The following is a 17,849-nucleotide window of genomic DNA, read 5'->3' as shown; positions in this document are numbered from 1 at the left end:
CCAGGTGGGATCTCATAAGAGCAGAGAGGGAGACAGGGAGAATCGCCTCCCTCAACAAGCGAGCCATGTTGCTTCTGATGCGGTCCCAGATACGGTTGGCTTTCTGGGCTGCAAGTGCTCGGTGATGGCTCGTGTACTACTTTTCATGCACCAGTACTCCCAAGTCCTTCTCCGCAGGGCTGCTCTCAACCCCCCAGCTTGTAGTGATACCGGGGCTTGCCCCAACCCAGGTGCAGGACCTTGCCCTTGGCCTTGTTGAACTTCATGAGGTTTCTCATGGGCCCACTGCTTCGACATGCCAAGGTCCCTCTGGATGGCATCCTTTCCCTCTAGTGAATCGACCACACCACTCAGCTTGGGGTCACCTGCCAACTTGCTGAGGGTGCACTCAATCCCACTGCCCGTGTCGCTGATGAAGATATGAAATAGTATTGGCGCCAGTATAGATTCCTGAGGCACATGGCTCAGTACTGCTTTTCGCTTGGACATTGGGACATTGACTGTCGTGTTGTGTCTTGCCTCACTTGGTCAGGTGAATCCTATTAGGTCCCAACACACCCAGCTTCTCCAAGGTAGATCCATGAGCACAGAAGCCAAACCCACCAGTCGTGAAGCCAGGCGTTCACCTTTTCAACCAGCCTCCTCCTTCCTAAGCCCCTTTCTCTGGCTGGGAGGTGTGGTCATCCTTGTGATGGAGTTCGTGCTCTTTGGACACAGATCTGTTGTGTTGTATTATATTGTGGATCAGGCTTGCAAAGGCGGTGCCCTGTCTGTCCCATTGCAACTCAAGGGACGTTTTCCTCAAGCACAGCAGCTAGGCTCCGGACAGCCTCGCCTCATGGTGCTTTTCACTTTGCCAGCGAGGAACAAGTTTCTATCCCTGGATTTTCATTTAGAAACCTCTTACTGTTTTAATGTCCTGTTTTAATGGAGTGGTGTCTCAAACAATGTGACATTGGCAGAAAGCCTTCAGAAGAAGTCTGGTGTCCTCCGGACCTCAGAGTGTGGTAGCCAGCAGCTCTGGAACTGCTGTAGCTACAAACATCCGCAACTGAAAACAGTTGCGGCTTTTAGTGTGGTTACAGAGCCTTACACTGTTCTTAGCAGGCACAAAGCGTACCTTTGTTTTTAATTTTCATTCATCTGGAAGAAGATCATTAGCGTAATAGAATGTGTATTAGATGTTTATGAGAAGTAAATAAATTAACACCTATACGGAAAGGATCTTTTCCTCATCACAACCAACACTAAAAGGATGAGCAACTCTGCAAGGAAAGGTAAATAAGGCCCTCCTGCAGGAAACCCCAAGCTTCCAAGCAGAAAGGTGGAAGAGCTGTAGGTCCTTATGTCACAGGACGACCGGTGACTAACCCAAGTTATGGACGCTGTCACATCACAGGTAGTCAGGGCCAGTTCAGATCAACAGCCTTCTAGATCCATGCTCCTGATGACCCGGATGTTTCAACTCTTACAAAGCTGTGGAATCAACTGGAATTAAATACCGACATGACTGTATTGGCTACAGGATGACTAGAAGGAATACGGAAGTGGAAGATACATCGAGGTCTTAGTGAGTCCTTCGAGAGGCCTCTTCCTGTCGTGGAGAGTGGGTGGGATTGTGGGCACCATTTAACGTGGCTGTTCTTTTTCAAGCCCTCCTTCCCATCAGTCCCTTGGCATGGATTGTGGCTCAAAGCCAAGCGTCACCACTTTACGCTGCAAGAGCAAGGCAACGTCACGATCATGACCCAGACACAAGTCTGGAGCTTCTTGTCACTCAAGAGCTGAGCACAGGGCCAATGGGAAGGTAGAGGAGATCAAAAGCCTAGCAAGAGAATAGATTGACCAGTGGTGGCCTTCTGGACAAAAAGCGGTGCTTTTCTTTCCCTGATCTGAAGAAGTGGTAACATACTCGGTTCTTTCCTTCTCAAGAGCTTTTCTTGGATGCAGGTGTCTCCTCAGGTTTCCTCTGAGAACAAATAAAGCTGCTGGGAGAAAGGCAAGGCTTCTACAAGTGCAGCCCTTGCATGACCTTGGTGTCTTCTTGGGCAGGTAAATCTGTGAGAGAGCAGAAACACAGGGAAGGAGAAGGGAAGGAGAAGGGAAGGAGAAGGGAAGGAGAAGGGAAGGAGAAGGGAAGGAGAAGGGAAGGAGAAGGGAAGGAGAAGGGAAGGAGAAGGGAAGGAGAAGGGAAGGAGAAGGGAAGGAGAAGGGAGGACTCATGCAAACACTGAGACTGGCCAGACATACATTTGACACTTTATTTCTGTAAAGAAATAGTAAGAAATTTCAGAAAGGCCATAGGAAGAAATGCTAAGAACTGCAGACAGTCCCTACAGCTGCGTGTACAGTAGCACCACTACAGCTACTACAACAGCTACCACTACGGCTGAAAAGTCACTCTAACACTAGGCTTGTGAAATAAAACTAAATTCCTAGAAATGCGTGCTCAAAGAATGTGAAACGACTACTTTCTAAATGGCAAAACCACTAAAGCAGAACACTTAGCAATGTACCTATATGGGCTTAAGGGGGGAAAGGGAGCTAAGACACTACATTTCCAAGTTAATAGTAGAACTTGTATCCAAAAAACTATAACGCACCTCCAAAAATTTGTTTCTAAAATCCATAGTAATAGGGGATTGTGGGAAAGGGTATTCTGCTGCGTGCCGCTATACATGCACTAGCCAAAGAGCAGCAATGGGTGCTCCCTTCTTGTACTGAGCAACTTGGTTCAGCATCTGGCTGCCAAGAATGAGTTGGTGCAAAGAAAACCTGGAGGGGTTTGTAGTATGGGACGTGCTGTCCAGCATAAACGCCGTCCCCCGTGTCCCTCCCTCCCAGACGACAGACACCGCCACCCACAACACCCTCCCTCGAATCTGAAGGTCACAGGCCAGCTCCCCACCGGGGGAGACGTGCCAGCCGGTGGGCTTTTGTTGAGGGAGCTGATGAGGGAGCCAGCAAGGCCTCCTGCGCAGGCTGGGGGGGTCTGACGGCGGTGCGGGGCTCTCCGGCTGAGCGGAGCACGAGGGAAATCTGCCGGCCAGAGCAGAAGGGCATGGGTGCCTCTCTCCTCGCCTCCGCCGAGGGGGTGCTGGGGCTGCATCGTGCCCCTCCAAGCCCAGGCGTCGCAGCTCATCCGGGGAATCCAAGCAGCAAAACCACATCGGCACCTACAAGGACAGAGTCAGAAAGCGCTGATGGAACCAGGAAGGCAGGAACGGGCGTGACTTTGTCCCCCCTTCTTTGGGAAGTCCTCTGGCACGGCAAAGAGACCCCTTCCTGGCCGCAGCTAGTGTTGCTTTGGCCCCTTCTCCACATGGGCCATAGCCTCAGAGCAGGGCAAGTTGACAGAGATGTGCAGGGGCCCCTGGCCAGGCAGCGGGGCTCGGCAGGGAGCCCCCAGGGAGCCGTGATGTGCTCCTTGCCAAAACCCGAGCAGCAGCAGCAGCATCTCTGTGCACCATGGAAATATTTCCTTGACTCAGAGCATTTGAAAGAGGGATGGCAGGGTCTGCTACACACCTGGCCTCCTCGTTCTTCTCGCCCTGCTTGGATTTCGTCTCAGTCGCCCATCCCCGAGAGCTCCCTCTCCAGCCTTCTCCTCTTCCTGCCCGGGTGCCCGTCGCTCCCCTCTTCACAGGTCAGTTTTCGCTTTCTGCTTTCTTGTGAAGGGCCTGGCAAGCTTTCCATTCAATAGTATGGTTAGACAGGGAAAGCTGTGACAAACTTGAACCACTCCTGCTCTTAATCAAAGCGAGCTCATTTTACCTTCTCTCCCCAGAGGAGCTCTTCAGGTGTTGGCTTTCTGCAGCGACTGGAGGCACCTGCAGTGGGAATGTGGAAGTTACCAGCTGGCAAGGACCTACCTGCCCAGTTGCTCCCTTAGCTCTCAAAGGCAGCTCCCTTGGGTGGGTTTGCTCAGCTCAGCCCAGACAGTTCTGGCGGGATCAGCGCGCAAAGCGCGACGGCCGGCCCGCACCAGCCTCACCCTGCGCTTTTGCAGGGCTGCAGGCTGGGGGATGACCTTGCTTGTCCCTGCAGCAGCGGCGGCAGTCCCACCTTCTGAGGGGGGAGGCTTTTGTTGTCACGTTGCCTGTGGCCCTGACGTACCTCTGCTGTCTCTGCTTCCAGCCCTGGTGCCGGCGACTCCTCGGCCGATGTGCCGGCAAGCCCGGCCACCTCCTCCCCAAAGAGGTCCCCGTGGTGCTCAATGAGGAACTCCACCAGCCCTGTCACCTGCACACAGCAAACCAGTGGTTTGCACCTGGGTGGCTGAAAAGGGGTCAAACAGGAGCCTTTCCTGATCCCGACCCTCGCTTCTGCGCAGAAAGCTGCAGCTGTGGGGATGCTCTTCCCAGCAGCTCCCCCACCAGCGTTTGCGGAAGAGAGGAGGCAGCCAGGCACCTCTGAACACCAAAGCTGGGCTGGGCCCGCAAGGCTGGCGCCAGCTGCTAAACACGGCGTACCTGCCCCGTCACCTGCACCAGGGCGTCCAGGGGCAGCGTCTGCTCCTCGGGTGGGCCGAGCAGGTTCGGCCCCACGCAGATGGCCAGGTTGCCGGCAGTCATCCTGCTGCTGGCCGCGTTTCTGCTGATCCTTTGCAGCAGGGACAGCAAGCTCTTGAGGAGCAGGAGGTTGGCCTGGGGCAACTTGCCGGCCACCCTGAGGCAGCAGGAAGGCAACGTGAAGAAAGCAGACCTTGTCATCACCGCTCTCCGGGGCTGATCTCACCCAAGCCCAGCCCAGGGAAGGCTCCCTGGCCACGCCTGGTCTCCACTTACTCCCTGAGTGCTGCCAGCTTCTCCTGCCTGCTGGTCTTCTGCAGGGCGCTCATCCACTCCTCGTACAGCTCTGCCCCGAGGAGCTTAGAGGGGATCTTCCGCAGGAAGTCCTGCAACGCCAAGGGCTCCGGGTGAGGCTTGGAGCGCTGCCGCCGCGAGCACAGGCAGCATCCCCGGCACTCGGGCTCCCGAGCAGGCGGCTGGCTTTTGGCTCCTGCTCTCGCAGGTGCCCATCAGCAGCATCCCCAGAGCCGGGAGCTGCCGGGCTCCAGGTCAGCAGGGTTCACCTTCAGGAGGACGGCCAGCACGTGCACAGGCTGGCTTTCGAGGTGGACCTCTGCTCCGCTGTCGAGGGCCTCCCTCAGCTCCCGGGAGACGTGCTCCTTGACCGCCAGCCGGAAGATCCCCTCCGTGGATGGCCCGTGCTTGGCCAGGAGAGCCAGCAGGTCCTGCGGGAGGGGACAGAGGAGGACAGTGGCCGGGCTGGAGACAGGCCCTGGGCCAGGTGATCCTTCCTTCCTTCCTTCCTTCCTTCCTTCCTTCCTTCCTTCCTTCCTTCCTTCCTTCCTTCCTTCCTTCCTTCCTCCCTCCCTCCCTCCCTCCCTCCCTCCCTCCCTCCCTCCCTCCGGGGCAGGAGCCAGTGTGGCCGGCTCTGCTTTCCCCGGGGCGGGACAGAGGGGTGGCTGGAGGTGGGGGACCCCCGCGGGGAGGAGCCGGCTTTGTCCCCGAGCCCCAGCCGGGCTTCCTCTGCCGGGGACAGCGCCTGTCCGCAGGAGCCAGCGGGATGGGCACCCCCTGGCCAGGCTTGCTTACCTGGATGGGCTGGGGCAGCGTGCCGTCCTGGCTGCAGAGAGCTGCCAGGGGCTGGCCGAAGAGAGCCCCCCTGCCGCCAGAGCCCGACTGCCCGGCTGCCTCTGCAGCGGCCGAGCTGCCTCGCCGCCGTGCGAAGGGCCAGGGCAGCCCCCTCCTCCTCCTGCGGGTCCCGCCTGCTGCCAAGGACAAGAGAGCAAAGAGCCGTGGAGGAGGAGAAGCGCCGGGCGAGCGCTCCCGGGGCCTCTGGGCGCTGTCCCCCCGCCGCTGAAAGCAAGGCAGAGGCAGAGGCAGAGGCAGAGGCAGAGGCAGAGGCAGAGGCAGAGGCAGAGGGGCGCCGTTTGGGAGCGAGGGGCCCCGGGGCTCAGCTCTGTCCCGCCGCAGAGCGATGGGGACGGCCGTGCCCTGCGGGAAGGGCAGCAGCAGCGCCAGTGCAGCAGGAGTGGCCGCCGGGCAGAGGAGGGGAGAAGGGCCGTCCTGCCCCCGTCTTCTGCATCCGCACTCACCAGCCGAGGGGCCAAGGCCACGTTCGCTGCTGCCGCCGGAGGGGACGGGAGGTGGCCGCTGCTCTGCACCAGCCTGCAAGAAAGGCGCTGCGCTCAGCGAGCGGCCCCGCAGCAGAAAGGGCCTCCCCGGCGAGCTGCCTCGGCCCCTGGCCCTGCGTGAGAGGTGGGGACGGCCGAGCTGGCACCCCGAGCCGTGCGATCCGCGCGATCCGCACCTGTGCCTGGCCCTGGACCAGCCTCTGCAGGCTGCTGGCGTGCAGCGTCGTGGCCTGGGCAAGGGGAAAAGAGAGCAGAAGGTGAGAAGCAGCCATGCACCTGATGCTGGGCTGGAGCAGCCTCGGGGCTGGGCAGAGCGGAGGCAGGAGGGACACTCACGGCATTGCGGCCGCTCAGCTCCTGCAGCAGGAGCTTGATGGAGGGCAGCTGGGTCAGCCGGGCTCCTTCCACTCCTTCTGGTGGCCTGTGCCAGGGGAAGGGGCAGAGAAAGAGCCCTGTGAGAGAGACCCCAGCTACCTCTCCCCAGCTCCGGAGGGGGATTTCCGTGCGCATGGTCGGGCTACTATGCCTCGAGCATCCCTCCACCCTCCCTGGTGTGAGCACGGACCCCCAGGCTTGGGCTTACCCAAGGAGCGCGCTGAGCCAGAGCTCCTTCAGCGCCCGGGAGCTGCGGCAAGAGAGAGAGGAGAAACAGCCTGAGTGCCCGCTGCTGCCCAGGCTGCGGGCAGAGGCGGGCGCCGGCACAGCCCTGCCCCGTGGGGACAGCTGCAGAGGCAGGACGAAGGCCCGTGGGGCAGGACAGAGGCGCTGCCCAGCCCTGGCGCGGGACGTGGCAGCCAGACTCACGGGAAAGTGACGGTGCAGAAGCCGCAGGGCCAGACGAGGACGAGGGAGTTGGTGTGCCGGCCCTCCTCCTCCTCCTGGGCGGCATCCCCGGCTGCCCCCTTCCTGCTGCTCAGCACCTGCAGCTGGCCCAGGGCCAGGCAGAGCTGCGGGCGCGGGGCGCTGCCCCGTCTGCAGAGAGAGAGGAGCGGCAGGGAGTGACCTGGAGGTGGCCCAGCCCGGTGGCTCCCCTCCAGCGTCCGCCTGCCACGGGCATGGCCATGGGTGCGTGCGGCGGCAGCAGGGCGCCGGGGGCCTGGGGCTGCTGCTTGGGTGTCCCTGCCCTGGGGCCAGGGCCAGGGCTTGGGAAGCAAGGCAGCCGGGGTCTGCGAGTCTTACTTGGGCTTGGCGATGACCAAGGCGTCGCCGAAGAGGAGGAGGTCCCTCTTCCTCGTCGCACGGCCCTGGCTCAGCCGCACGCGCTGGCGGAGCAGCGGCTGGGGTGATGCTGGGACAGGCGTGCACTGCTGCACGGGGTCAGGGTCGTCCCTGCAGAGCAGACGGCGTCGGGCGTGAGAAAGGCGGCTGCTGCGGGGCCCGGCTGTGCCGGCGTGTCCCCGAGCCGCGGGGGGAGCCTACCTGGGGCCGCGGCAGCAGTTCACCTGGCCCATCCCGCCGAGGCCAGGAGAGGTCTCGCCTGGGACACGCTGGTGGGGCTCAGGGCAGTGCCCAGCTGGCCCGAGCGAGGACGCCAAGGGGGTCGCAGTGCCAATCGGTGCTGTCGGGCAAGAGCTTCACTGTCACCAGTGCCGCTCCGTGCACCGTCCCTGCAGGCACTGGGTCCGTTGCCGGGCCAGCGTTGGGACAACACAGCTTGGCATTCTGACCCCAACAGTCGCACTGGGGGGGAGGGGCCCTGGGGGGGAGGGGCCCTGGGGGGGGTCTCCCCAGGACGTCCGTGTCTCTCGTACCGGGGAGCCCAGAGCTGGGCACAGCGCCGCAGGCTTGGCCTCACCGGCGCTGAGCAGAGGGGAAGGGTCACCTCCCTCCAGCTGCTGGCCATGCTTTGCCCAGCGCAGCCCAGGGCACCGCTCGTGGTCGCCTTTGGGCAAGAGCACCTTGCTGTCTCCTGGTGGACTTGGTGTCCACCAGGACCCCCAGGGCCTTTTCTGCCACGCTGCTTTCCAACACCTTTGCCAAGCTGCTTTGGTCATGAGTAGGTTTCCACAGAACTCCATTTTTGCCTTTCTTCCTTAACTCCTCATTTGTCTCACTAACTTTATTCTTCACATAATGTCTGGGTAAAAGGACGTACTGGGTGGCTGAAAAGGGAGATCGAGGAGCGCTCCCACAGTAATTTGATGTGGGTATATGTAGGAGAAAGCATTGTTTGAGTATGACCACAGCTTTTGCAAGTGATCAAGGGTGGCTGCTGAGAGTGCAAAAGCCGACGAGCCCTCTTGTATAGAACACCAGTGAGAGTCAAGCTCCGTTCTTTGCACACCAGGTACTTTTTGGGGTAGTGGCTGCCTGTCCAAGTGACTTTGGACTTTTGGAAGTTCTGCTGCTGTCTTGACACTGCAGAGAAACCAAAGCACGCGCCAAAGAGCAGCCAGAGGTATTTCCAGCTTCTCAGGAGACCTTCCGGCTGAGGTGGGAAGGGCTGCTCTTTGCCCTCTTAAGAGCTTCACAAGCCAACACGTGTGCTGACATTTGTCCTGCCTCCAGCCACAGCAGCGACCGATGGGTTCTGCGGCTTGAGGAGCTCCCCGTGACATCGCTGCTTACGGTGACCTGAGACAGAGAAGCGCTATTTAACAGCAATTAAAGCTGCCTTGAGAAAATGGTTTCTCGTGCTGCCTGGCAGTTTATTTTGAAGCCTTTCTGGAGGATAGCTGGGGTGGGTCTTTGACAAATCATTGCTGTCGTAGAGGGAGTGGTTTTTTCTTTGGCAAAACTTCCAGATTATTAGAATGTGTACGTTCCTGGACACACTACATTTTACTAATTAGATGAAGCTGAAATACATTAGATGTATTAAAAAAACCCTCTTTCTTGTAAGCCCCTTCGAAGTATTGAAAGGCAACAGCTAGGTGTCCCCGGAGCCTTAGCTTCTGCACACTGAACAACCCCAGCTCTCTCAGTCTGTCTTCATAGGAGAGGTACTCCAGCCCTCTGATCACATTTCTGGCCCACCTCTGGACTCGCTCCAACAGATCCATGTCTTCCTTGTACTGGAGACCCTGAGGCTGGATGCAGTAGTCCAGGTGGGATCTCATAAGAGCAGAGAGGGAGACAGGGAGAATCGCCTCCCTCAACAAGCGAGCCATGTTGCTTCTGATGCGGTCCCAGATACGGTTGGCTTTCTGGGCTGCAAGTGCTCGGTGATGGCTCGTGTACTACTTTTCATGCACCAGTACTCCCAAGTCCTTCTCCGCAGGGCTGCTCTCAACCCCCCAGCTTGTAGTGATACCGGGGCTTGCCCCAACCCAGGTGCAGGACCTTGCCCTTGGCCTTGTTGAACTTCATGAGGTTTCTCATGGGCCCACTGCTTCGACATGCCAAGGTCCCTCTGGATGGCATCCTTTCCCTCTAGTGAATCGACCACACCACTCAGCTTGGGGTCACCTGCCAACTTGCTGAGGGTGCACTCAATCCCACTGCCCGTGTCGCTGATGAAGATATGAAATAGTATTGGCGCCAGTATAGATTCCTGAGGCACATGGCTCAGTACTGCTTTTCGCTTGGACATTGGGACATTGACTGTCGTGTTGTGTCTTGCCTCACTTGGTCAGGTGAATCCTATTAGGTCCCAACACACCCAGCTTCTCCAAGGTAGATCCATGAGCACAGAAGCCAAACCCACCAGTCGTGAAGCCAGGCGTTCACCTTTTCAGCCAGCCTCCTCCTTCCTAAGCCCCTTTCTCTGGCTGGGAGGTGTGGTCATCCTTGTGATGGAGTTCGTGCTCTTTGGACACAGATCTGTTGTGTTGTATTATATTGTGGATCAGGCTTGCAAAGGCGGTGCCCTGTCTGTCCCATTGCAACTCAAGGGACGTTTTCCTCAAGCACAGCAGCTAGGCTCCGGACAGCCTCGCCTCATGGTGCTTTTCACTTTGCCAGCGAGGAACAAGTTTCTATCCCTGGATTTTCATTTAGAAACCTCTTACTGAACAAGTCCTGTTTTAATGGAGTGGTGTCTCAAACAATGTGACATTGGCAGAAAGCCTTCAGAAGAAGTCTGGTGTCCTCCGGACCTCAGAGTGTGGTAGCCAGCAGCTCTGGAACTGCTGTAGCTACAAACATCCGCAACTGAAAACAGTTGCGGCTTTTAGTGTGGTTACAGAGCCTTACACTGTTCTTAGCAGGCACAAAGCGTACCTTTGTTTTTAATTTTCATTCATCTGGAAGAAGATCATTAGCGTAATAGAATGTGTGTTAGATGTTTATGAGAAGTAAATAAATTAACACCTATACGGAAAGGATCTTTTCCTCATCACAACCAACACTAAAAGGATGAGCAACTCTGCAAGGAAAGGTAAATAAGGCCCTCCTGCAGGAAACCCCAAGCTTCCAAGCAGAAAGGTGGAAGAGCTGTAGGTCCTTATGTCACAGGACGACCGGTGACTAACCCAAGTTATGGACGCTGTCACATCACAGGTAGTCAGGGCCAGTTCAGATCAACAGCCTTCTAGATCCATGCTCCTGATGACCCGGATGTTTCAACTCTTACAAAGCTGTGGAATCAACTGGAATTAAATACCGACATGACTGTATTGGCTACAGGATGACTAGAAGGAATACGGAAGTGGAAGATACATCGAGGTCTTAGTGAGTCCTTCGAGAGGCCTCTTCCTGTCGTGGAGAGTGGGTGGGATTGTGGGCACCATTTAACGTGGCTGTTCTTTTTCAAGCCCTCCTTCCCATCAGTCCCTTGGCATGGATTGTGGCTCAAAGCCAAGCGTCACCACTTTACGCTGCAAGAGCAAGGCAACGTCACGATCATGACCCAGACACAAGTCTGGAGCTTCTTGTCACTCAAGAGCTGAGCACAGGGCCAATGGGAAGGTAGAGGAGATCAAAAGCCTAGCAAGAGAATAGATTGACCAGTGGTGGCCTTCTGGACAAAAAGCGGTGCTTTTCTTTCCCTGATCTGAAGAAGTGGTAACATACTCGGTTCTTTCCTTCTCAAGAGCTTTTCTTGGATGCAGGTGTCTCCTCAGGTTTCCTCTGAGAACAAATAAAGCTGCTGGGAGAAAGGCAAGGCTTCTACAAGTGCAGCCCTTGCATGACCTTGGTGTCTTCTTGGGCAGGTAAATCTGTGAGAGAGCAGAAACACAGGGAAGGAGAAGGGAAGGAGAAGGGAAGGAGAAGGGAAGGAGAAGGGAAGGAGAAGGGAAGGAGAAGGGAAGGAGAAGGGAAGGAGAAGGGAGGACTCATGCAAACACTGAGACTGGCCAGACATACATTTGACACTTTATTTCTGTAAAGAAATAGTAAGAAATTTCAGAAAGGCCATAGGAAGAAATGCTAAGAACTGCAGACAGTCCCTACAGCTGCGTGTACAGTAGCACCACTACAGCTACTACAACAGCTACCACTACGGCTGAAAAGTCACTCTAACACTAGGCTTGTGAAATAAAACTAAATTCCTAGAAATGCGTGCTCAAAGAATGTGAAACGACTACTTTCTAAATGGCAAAACCACTAAAGCAGAACACTTAGCAATGTACCTATATGGGCTTAAGGGGGGAAAGGGAGCTAAGACACTACATTTCCAAGTTAATAGTAGAACTTGTATCCAAAAAACTATAACGCACCTCCAAAAATTTGTTTCTAAAATCCATAGTAATAGGGGATTGTGGGAAAGGGTATTCTGCTGCGTGCCGCTATACATGCACTAGCCAAAGAGCAGCAATGGGTGCTCCCTTCTTGTACTGAGCAACTTGGTTCAGCATCTGGCTGCCAAGAATGAGTTGGTGCAAAGAAAACCTGGAGGGGTTTGTAGTATGGGACGTGCTGTCCAGCATAAACGCCGTCCCCCGTGTCCCTCCCTCCCAGACGACAGACACCGCCACCCACAACACCCTCCCTCGAATCTGAAGGTCACAGGCCAGCTCCCCACCGGGGGAGACGTGCCAGCCGGTGGGCTTTTGTTGAGGGAGCTGATGAGGGAGCCAGCAAGGCCTCCTGCGCAGGCTGGGGGGGTCTGACGGCGGTGCGGGGCTCTCCGGCTGAGCGGAGCACGAGGGAAATCTGCCGGCCAGAGCAGAAGGGCATGGGTGCCTCTCTCCTCGCCTCCGCCGAGGGGGTGCTGGGGCTGCATCGTGCCCCTCCAAGCCCAGGCGTCGCAGCTCATCCGGGGAATCCAAGCAGCAAAACCACATCGGCACCTACAAGGACAGAGTCAGAAAGCGCTGATGGAACCAGGAAGGCAGGAACGGGCGTGACTTTGTCCCCCCTTCTTTGGGAAGTCCTCTGGCACGGCAAAGAGACCCCTTCCTGGCCGCAGCTAGTGTTGCTTTGGCCCCTTCTCCACATGGGCCATAGCCTCAGAGCAGGGCAAGTTGACAGAGATGTGCAGGGGCCCCTGGCCAGGCAGCGGGGCTCGGCAGGGAGCCCCCAGGGAGCCGTGATGTGCTCCTTGCCAAAACCCGAGCAGCAGCAGCAGCATCTCTGTGCACCATGGAAATATTTCCTTGACTCAGAGCATTTGAAAGAGGGATGGCAGGGTCTGCTACACACCTGGCCTCCTCGTTCTTCTCGCCCTGCCTGGATTTCGTCTCAGTCGCCCATCCCCGAGAGCTCCCTCTCCAGCCTTCTCCTCTTCCTGCCCGGGTGCCCGTCGCTCCCCTCTTCACAGGTCAGTTTTCGCTTTCTGCTTTCTTGTGAAGGGCCTGGCAAGCTTTCCATTCAATAGTATGGTTAGACAGGGAAAGCTGTGACAAACTTGAACCACTCCTGCTCTTAATCAAAGCGAGCTCATTTTACCTTCTCTCCCCAGAGGAGCTCTTCAGGTGTTGGCTTTCTGCAGCGACTGGAGGCACCTGCAGTGGGAATGTGGAAGTTACCAGCTGGCAAGGACCTACCTGCCCAGTTGCTCCCTTAGCTCTCAAAGGCAGCTCCCTTGGGTGGGTTTGCTCAGCTCAGCCCAGACAGTTCTGGCGGGATCAGCGCGCAAAGCGCGACGGCCAGCCCGCACCAGCCTCACCCTGCGCTTTTGCAGGGCTGCAGGCTGGGGGATGACCTTGCTTGTCCCTGCAGCAGCGGCGGCAGTCCCACCTTCTGAGGGGGGAGGCTTTTGTTGTCACGTTGCCTGTGGCCCTGACGTACCTCTGCTGTCTCTGCTTCCGGCCCTGGTGCCGGCGACTCCTCGGCCGATGTGCCGGCAAGCCCGGCCACCTCCTCCCCAAAGAGGTCCCCGTGGTGCTCAATGAGGAACTCCACCAGCCCTGTCACCTGCACACAGCAAACCAGTGGTTTGCACCTGGGTGGCTGAAAAGGGGTCAAACAGGAGCCTTTCCTGATCCCGACCCTCGCTTCTGCGCAGAAAGCTGCAGCTGTGGGGATGCTCTTCCCAGCAGCTCCCCCACCAGCGTTTGCGGAAGAGAGGAGGCAGCCAGGCACCTCTGAACACCAAAGCTGGGCTGGGCCCGCAAGGCTGGCGCCAGCTGCTAAACACGGCGTACCTGCCCCGTCACCTGCACCAGGGCGTCCAGGGGCAGCGTCTGCTCCTCGGGTGGGCCGAGCAGGTTCGGCCCCACGCAGATGGCCAGGTTGCCGGCAGTCATCCTGCTGCTGGCCGCGTTTCTGCTGATCCTTTGCAGCAGGGACAGCAAGCTCTTGAGGAGCAGGAGGTTGGCCTGGGGCAACTTGCCGGCCACCCTGAGGCAGCAGGAAGGCAACGTGAAGAAAGCAGACCTTGTCATCACCGCTCTCCGGGGCTGATCTCACCCAAGCCCAGCCCAGGGAAGGCTCCCTGGCCACGCCTGGTCTCCACTTACTCCCTGAGTGCTGCCAGCTTCTCCTGCCTGCTGGTCTTCTGCAGGGCGCTCATCCACTCCTCGTACAGCTCTGCCCCGAGGAGCTTAGAGGGGATCTTCCGCAGGAAGTCCTGCAACGCCAAGGGCTCCGGGTGAGGCTTGGAGCGCTGCCGCCGCGAGCACAGGCAGCATCCCCGGCACTCGGGCTCCCGAGCAGGCGGCTGGCTTTTGGCTCCTGCTCTCGCAGGTGCCCATCAGCAGCATCCCCAGAGCCGGGAGCTGCCGGGCTCCAGGTCAGCAGGGTTCACCTTCAGGAGGACGGCCAGCACGTGCACAGGCTGGCTTTCGAGGTGGACCTCTGCTCCGCTGTCGAGGGCCTCCCTCAGCTCCCGGGAGACGTGCTCCTTGACCGCCAGCCGGAAGATCCCCTCCGTGGATGGCCCGTGCTCGGCCAGGAGAGCCAGCAGGTCCTGCGGGAGGGGACAGAGGAGGACAGTGGCCGGGCTGGAGACAGGCCCTGGGACAGGTGATCCTTCCTTCCTTCCTTCCTTCCTTCCTTCCTTCCTTCCTTCCTTCCTTCCTTCCTTCCTTCCTTCCTTCCTTCCTCCTCCCTCCCTCCCTCCCTCCCTCCCTCCCTCCCTCCGGGGCAGGAGCCAGTGTGGCCGGCTCTGCTTTCCCCGGGGCGGGACAGAGGGGTGGCTGGAGGTGGGGGACCCCCGCGGGGAGGAGCCGGCTTTGTCCCCGAGCCCCAGCCGGGCTTCCTCTGCCGGGGACAGCGCCTGTCCGCAGGAGCCAGCGGGATGGGCACCCCCTGGCCAGGCTTGCTTACCTGGATGGGCTGGGGCAGCGTGCCGTCCTGGCTGCAGAGAGCTGCCAGGGGCTGGCCGAAGAGAGCCCCCCTGCCGCCAGAGCCCGACTGCCCGGCTGCCTCTGCAGCGGCCGAGCTGCCTCGCCGCCGTGCGAAGGGCCAGGGCAGCCCCCTCCTCCTCCTGCGGGTCCCGCCTGCTGCCAAGGACAAGAGAGCAAAGAGCCGTGGAGGAGGAGAAGCGCCGGGCGAGCGCTCCCGGGGCCTCTGGGCGCTGTCCCCCCGCCGCTGAAAGCAAGGCAGAGGCAGAGGCAGAGGCAGAGGCAGAGGCAGAGGCAGAGGCAGAGGCAGAGGCAGAGGGGCGCCGTTTGGGAGCGAGGGGCCCCGGGGCTCAGCTCTGTCCCGCCGCAGAGCGATGGGGACGGCCGTGCCCTGCGGGAAGGGCAGCAGCAGCGCCAGTGCAGCAGGAGTGGCCGCCGGGCAGAGGAGGGGAGAAGGGCCGTCCTGCCCCCGTCTTCTGCATCCGCACTCACCAGCCGAGGGGCCAAGGCCACGTTCGCTGCTGCCGCCGGAGGGGACGGGAGGTGGCCGCTGCTCTGCACCAGCCTGCAAGAAAGGCGCTGCGCTCAGCGAGCGGCCCCGCAGCAGAAAGGGCCTCCCCGGCGAGCTGCCTCGGCCCCTGGCCCTGCGTGAGAGGTGGGGACGGCCGAGCTGGCACCCCGAGCCGTGCGATCCGCGCGATCCGCACCTGTGCCTGGCCCTGGACCAGCCTCTGCAGGCTGCTGGCGTGCAGCGTCGTGGCCTGGGCAAGGGGAAAAGAGAGCAGAAGGTGAGCAGCAGCCATGCACCTGATGCTGGGCTGGAGCAGCCTCGGGGCTGGGCAGAGCGGAGGCAGGAGGGACACTCACGGCATTGCGGCCGCTCAGCTCCTGCAGCAGGAGCTTGATGGAGGGCAGCTGGGTCAGCCGGGCTCCTTCCACTCCTTCTGGTGGCCTGTGCCAGGGGAAGGGGCAGAGAAAGAGCCCTGTGAGAGAGACCCCAGCTACCTCTCCCCAGCTCCGGAGGGGGATTTCCGTGCGCATGGTCGGGCTACTATGCCTCGAGCATCCCTCCACCCTCCCTGGTGTGAGCACGGACCCCCAGGCTTGGGCTTACCCAAGGAGCGCGCTGAGCCAGAGCTCCTTCAGCGCCCGGGAGCTGCGGCAAGAGAGAGAGGAGAAACAGCCTGAGTGCCCGCTGCTGCCCAGGCTGCGGGCAGAGGCGGGCGCCGGCACAGCCCTGCCCCGTGGGGACAGCTGCAGAGGCAGGACGAAGGCCCGTGGGGCAGGACAGAGGCGCTGCCCAGCCCTGGCGCGGGACGTGGCAGCCAGACTCACGGGAAAGTGACGGTGCAGAAGCCGCAGGGCCAGACGAGGACGAGGGAGTTGGTGTGCCGGCCCTCCTCCTCCTCCTGGGCGGCATCCCCGGCTGCCCCCTTCCTGCTGCTCAGCACCTGCAGCTGGCCCAGGGCCAGGCAGAGCTGCGGGCGCGGGGCGCTGCCCCGTCTGCAGAGAGAGAGGAGCGGCAGGGAGTGACCTGGAGGTGGCCCAGCCCGGTGGCTCCCCTCCAGCGTCCGCCTGCCACGGGCATGGCCATGGGTGCGTGCGGCGGCAGCAGGGCGCCGGGGGCCTGGGGCTGCTGCTTGGGTGTCCCTGCCCTGGGGCCAGGGCCAGGGCTTGGGAAGCAAGGCAGCCGGGGTCTGCGAGTCTTACTTGGGCTTGGCGATGACCAAGGCGTCGCCGAAGAGGAGGAGGTCCCTCTTCCTCGTCGCACGGCCCTGGCTCAGCCGCACGCGCTGGCGGAGCAGCGGCTGGGGTGATGCTGGGACAGGCGTGCACTGCTGCACGGGGTCAGGGTCGTCCCTGCAGAGCAGACGGCGTCGGGCGTGAGAAAGGCGGCTGCTGCGGGGCCCGGCTGTGCCGGCGTGTCCCCGAGCCGCGGGGGGAGCCTACCTGGGGCCGCGGCAGCAGTTCACCTGGCCCATCCCGCCGAGGCCAGGAGAGGTCTCGCCTGGGACACGCTGGTGGGGCTCAGGGCAGTGCCCAGGTGGCCCGAGCGAGGACGCCAAGGGGGTCGCAGTGCCAATCGGTGCTGTCGGGCAAGAGCTTCACTGTCACCAGTGCCGCTCCGTGCACCGTCCCTGCAGGCACTGGGTCCGTTGCCGGGCCAGCGTTGGGACAACACAGCTTGGCATTCTGACCCCAACAGTCGCACTGGGGGGGAGGGGCCCTGGGGGGGAGGGGCCCTGGGGGGGGTCTCCCCAGGACGTCCGTGTCTCTCGTACCGGGGAGCCCAGAGCTGGGCACAGCGCCGCAGGCTTGGCCTCACCGGCGCTGAGCAGAGGGGAAGGGTCACCTCCCTCCAGCTGCTGGCCATGCTTTGCCCAGCGCAGCCCAGGGCACCGCTCGTGGTCGCCTTTGGGCAAGAGCACCTTGCTGTCTCCTGGTGGACTTGGTGTCCACCAGGACCCCCAGGGCCTTTTCTGCCACGCTGCTTTCCAACACCTTTGCCAAGCTGCTTTGGTCATGAGTAGGTTTCCACAGAACTCCATTTTTGCCTTTCTTCCTTAACTCCTCATTTGTCTCACTAACTTTATTCTTCACATAATGTCTGGGTAAAAGGACGTACTGGGTGGCTGAAAAGGGAGATCGAGGAGCGCTCCCACAGTAATTTGATGTGGGTATATGTAGGAGAAAGCATTGTTTGAGTATGACCACAGCTTTTGCAAGTGATCAAGGGTGGCTGCTGAGAGTGCAAAAGCCGACGAGCCCTCTTGTATAGGACACCAGTGAGAGTCAAGCTCCGTTCTTTGCACACCAGGTACTTTTTGGGGTAGTGGCTGCCTGTCCAAGTGACTTTGGACTTTTGGAAGTTCTGCTGCTGTCTTGACACTGCAGAGAAACCAAAGCACGCGCCAAAGAGCAGCCAGAGGTATTTCCAGCTTCTCAGGAGACCTTCCGGCTGAGGTGGGAAGGGCTGCTCTTTGCCCTCTTAAGAGCTTCACAAGCCAACACGTGTGCTGACATTTGTCCTGCCTCCAGCCACAGCAGCGACCGATGGGTTCTGCGGCTTGAGGAGCTCCCCGTGACATCGCTGCTTA

The 17,849-nt window shown here is 59.7% G+C and overlaps 2 protein-coding genes across 2 annotated transcripts; both read right to left on the bottom strand.

Moving 5' to 3' along the window:
• Positions 1-3,796: 3,796 nt before the first annotated feature.
• LOC129205223 (uncharacterized) lies at positions 3,797-9,674 on the bottom strand. The gene is made up of 15 exons (XM_054822464.1): positions 9,472-9,674; positions 9,119-9,196; positions 8,041-8,219; positions 7,562-7,655; positions 7,322-7,471; positions 6,947-7,114; positions 6,726-6,767; positions 6,479-6,563; positions 6,319-6,372; positions 5,601-5,864; positions 5,075-5,236; positions 4,788-4,897; positions 4,473-4,668; positions 4,046-4,242; positions 3,797-3,830 (listed from the first exon to the last, which is right to left on the bottom strand). Exons 1-15 carry the CDS (start codon positions 9,672-9,674, stop codon positions 3,797-3,799), a joined length of 2,016 nt encoding a protein of 671 aa, XP_054678439.1.
• Positions 9,675-11,459: 1,785 nt separating this feature from the next.
• Positions 11,460-16,733, bottom strand: LOC129205160 (T-cell activation Rho GTPase-activating protein-like). The gene is made up of 11 exons (XM_054822360.1): positions 16,702-16,733; positions 16,462-16,611; positions 15,866-15,907; positions 15,559-15,703; positions 15,244-15,316; positions 14,735-14,910; positions 14,214-14,375; positions 13,927-14,036; positions 13,612-13,807; positions 12,668-12,969; positions 11,460-12,315 (listed from the first exon to the last, which is right to left on the bottom strand). The coding sequence occupies exons 1-10, from the start codon at positions 16,731-16,733 to the stop codon at positions 12,910-12,912; spliced, it is 1,146 nt and encodes a 381-aa protein (XP_054678335.1). The 3' UTR covers positions 11,460-12,315; positions 12,668-12,909.
• Positions 16,734-17,849: the final 1,116 nt, after the last annotated feature.

This window comes from Grus americana, chromosome 1 (assembly GCF_028858705.1).
Source record: "Grus americana isolate bGruAme1 chromosome 1, bGruAme1.mat, whole genome shotgun sequence".
In the NCBI taxonomy this organism is placed as follows: domain Eukaryota; kingdom Metazoa; phylum Chordata; class Aves; order Gruiformes; family Gruidae; genus Grus; species Grus americana.
This window is presented reverse-complemented; position numbering and strand designations above follow the sequence as displayed.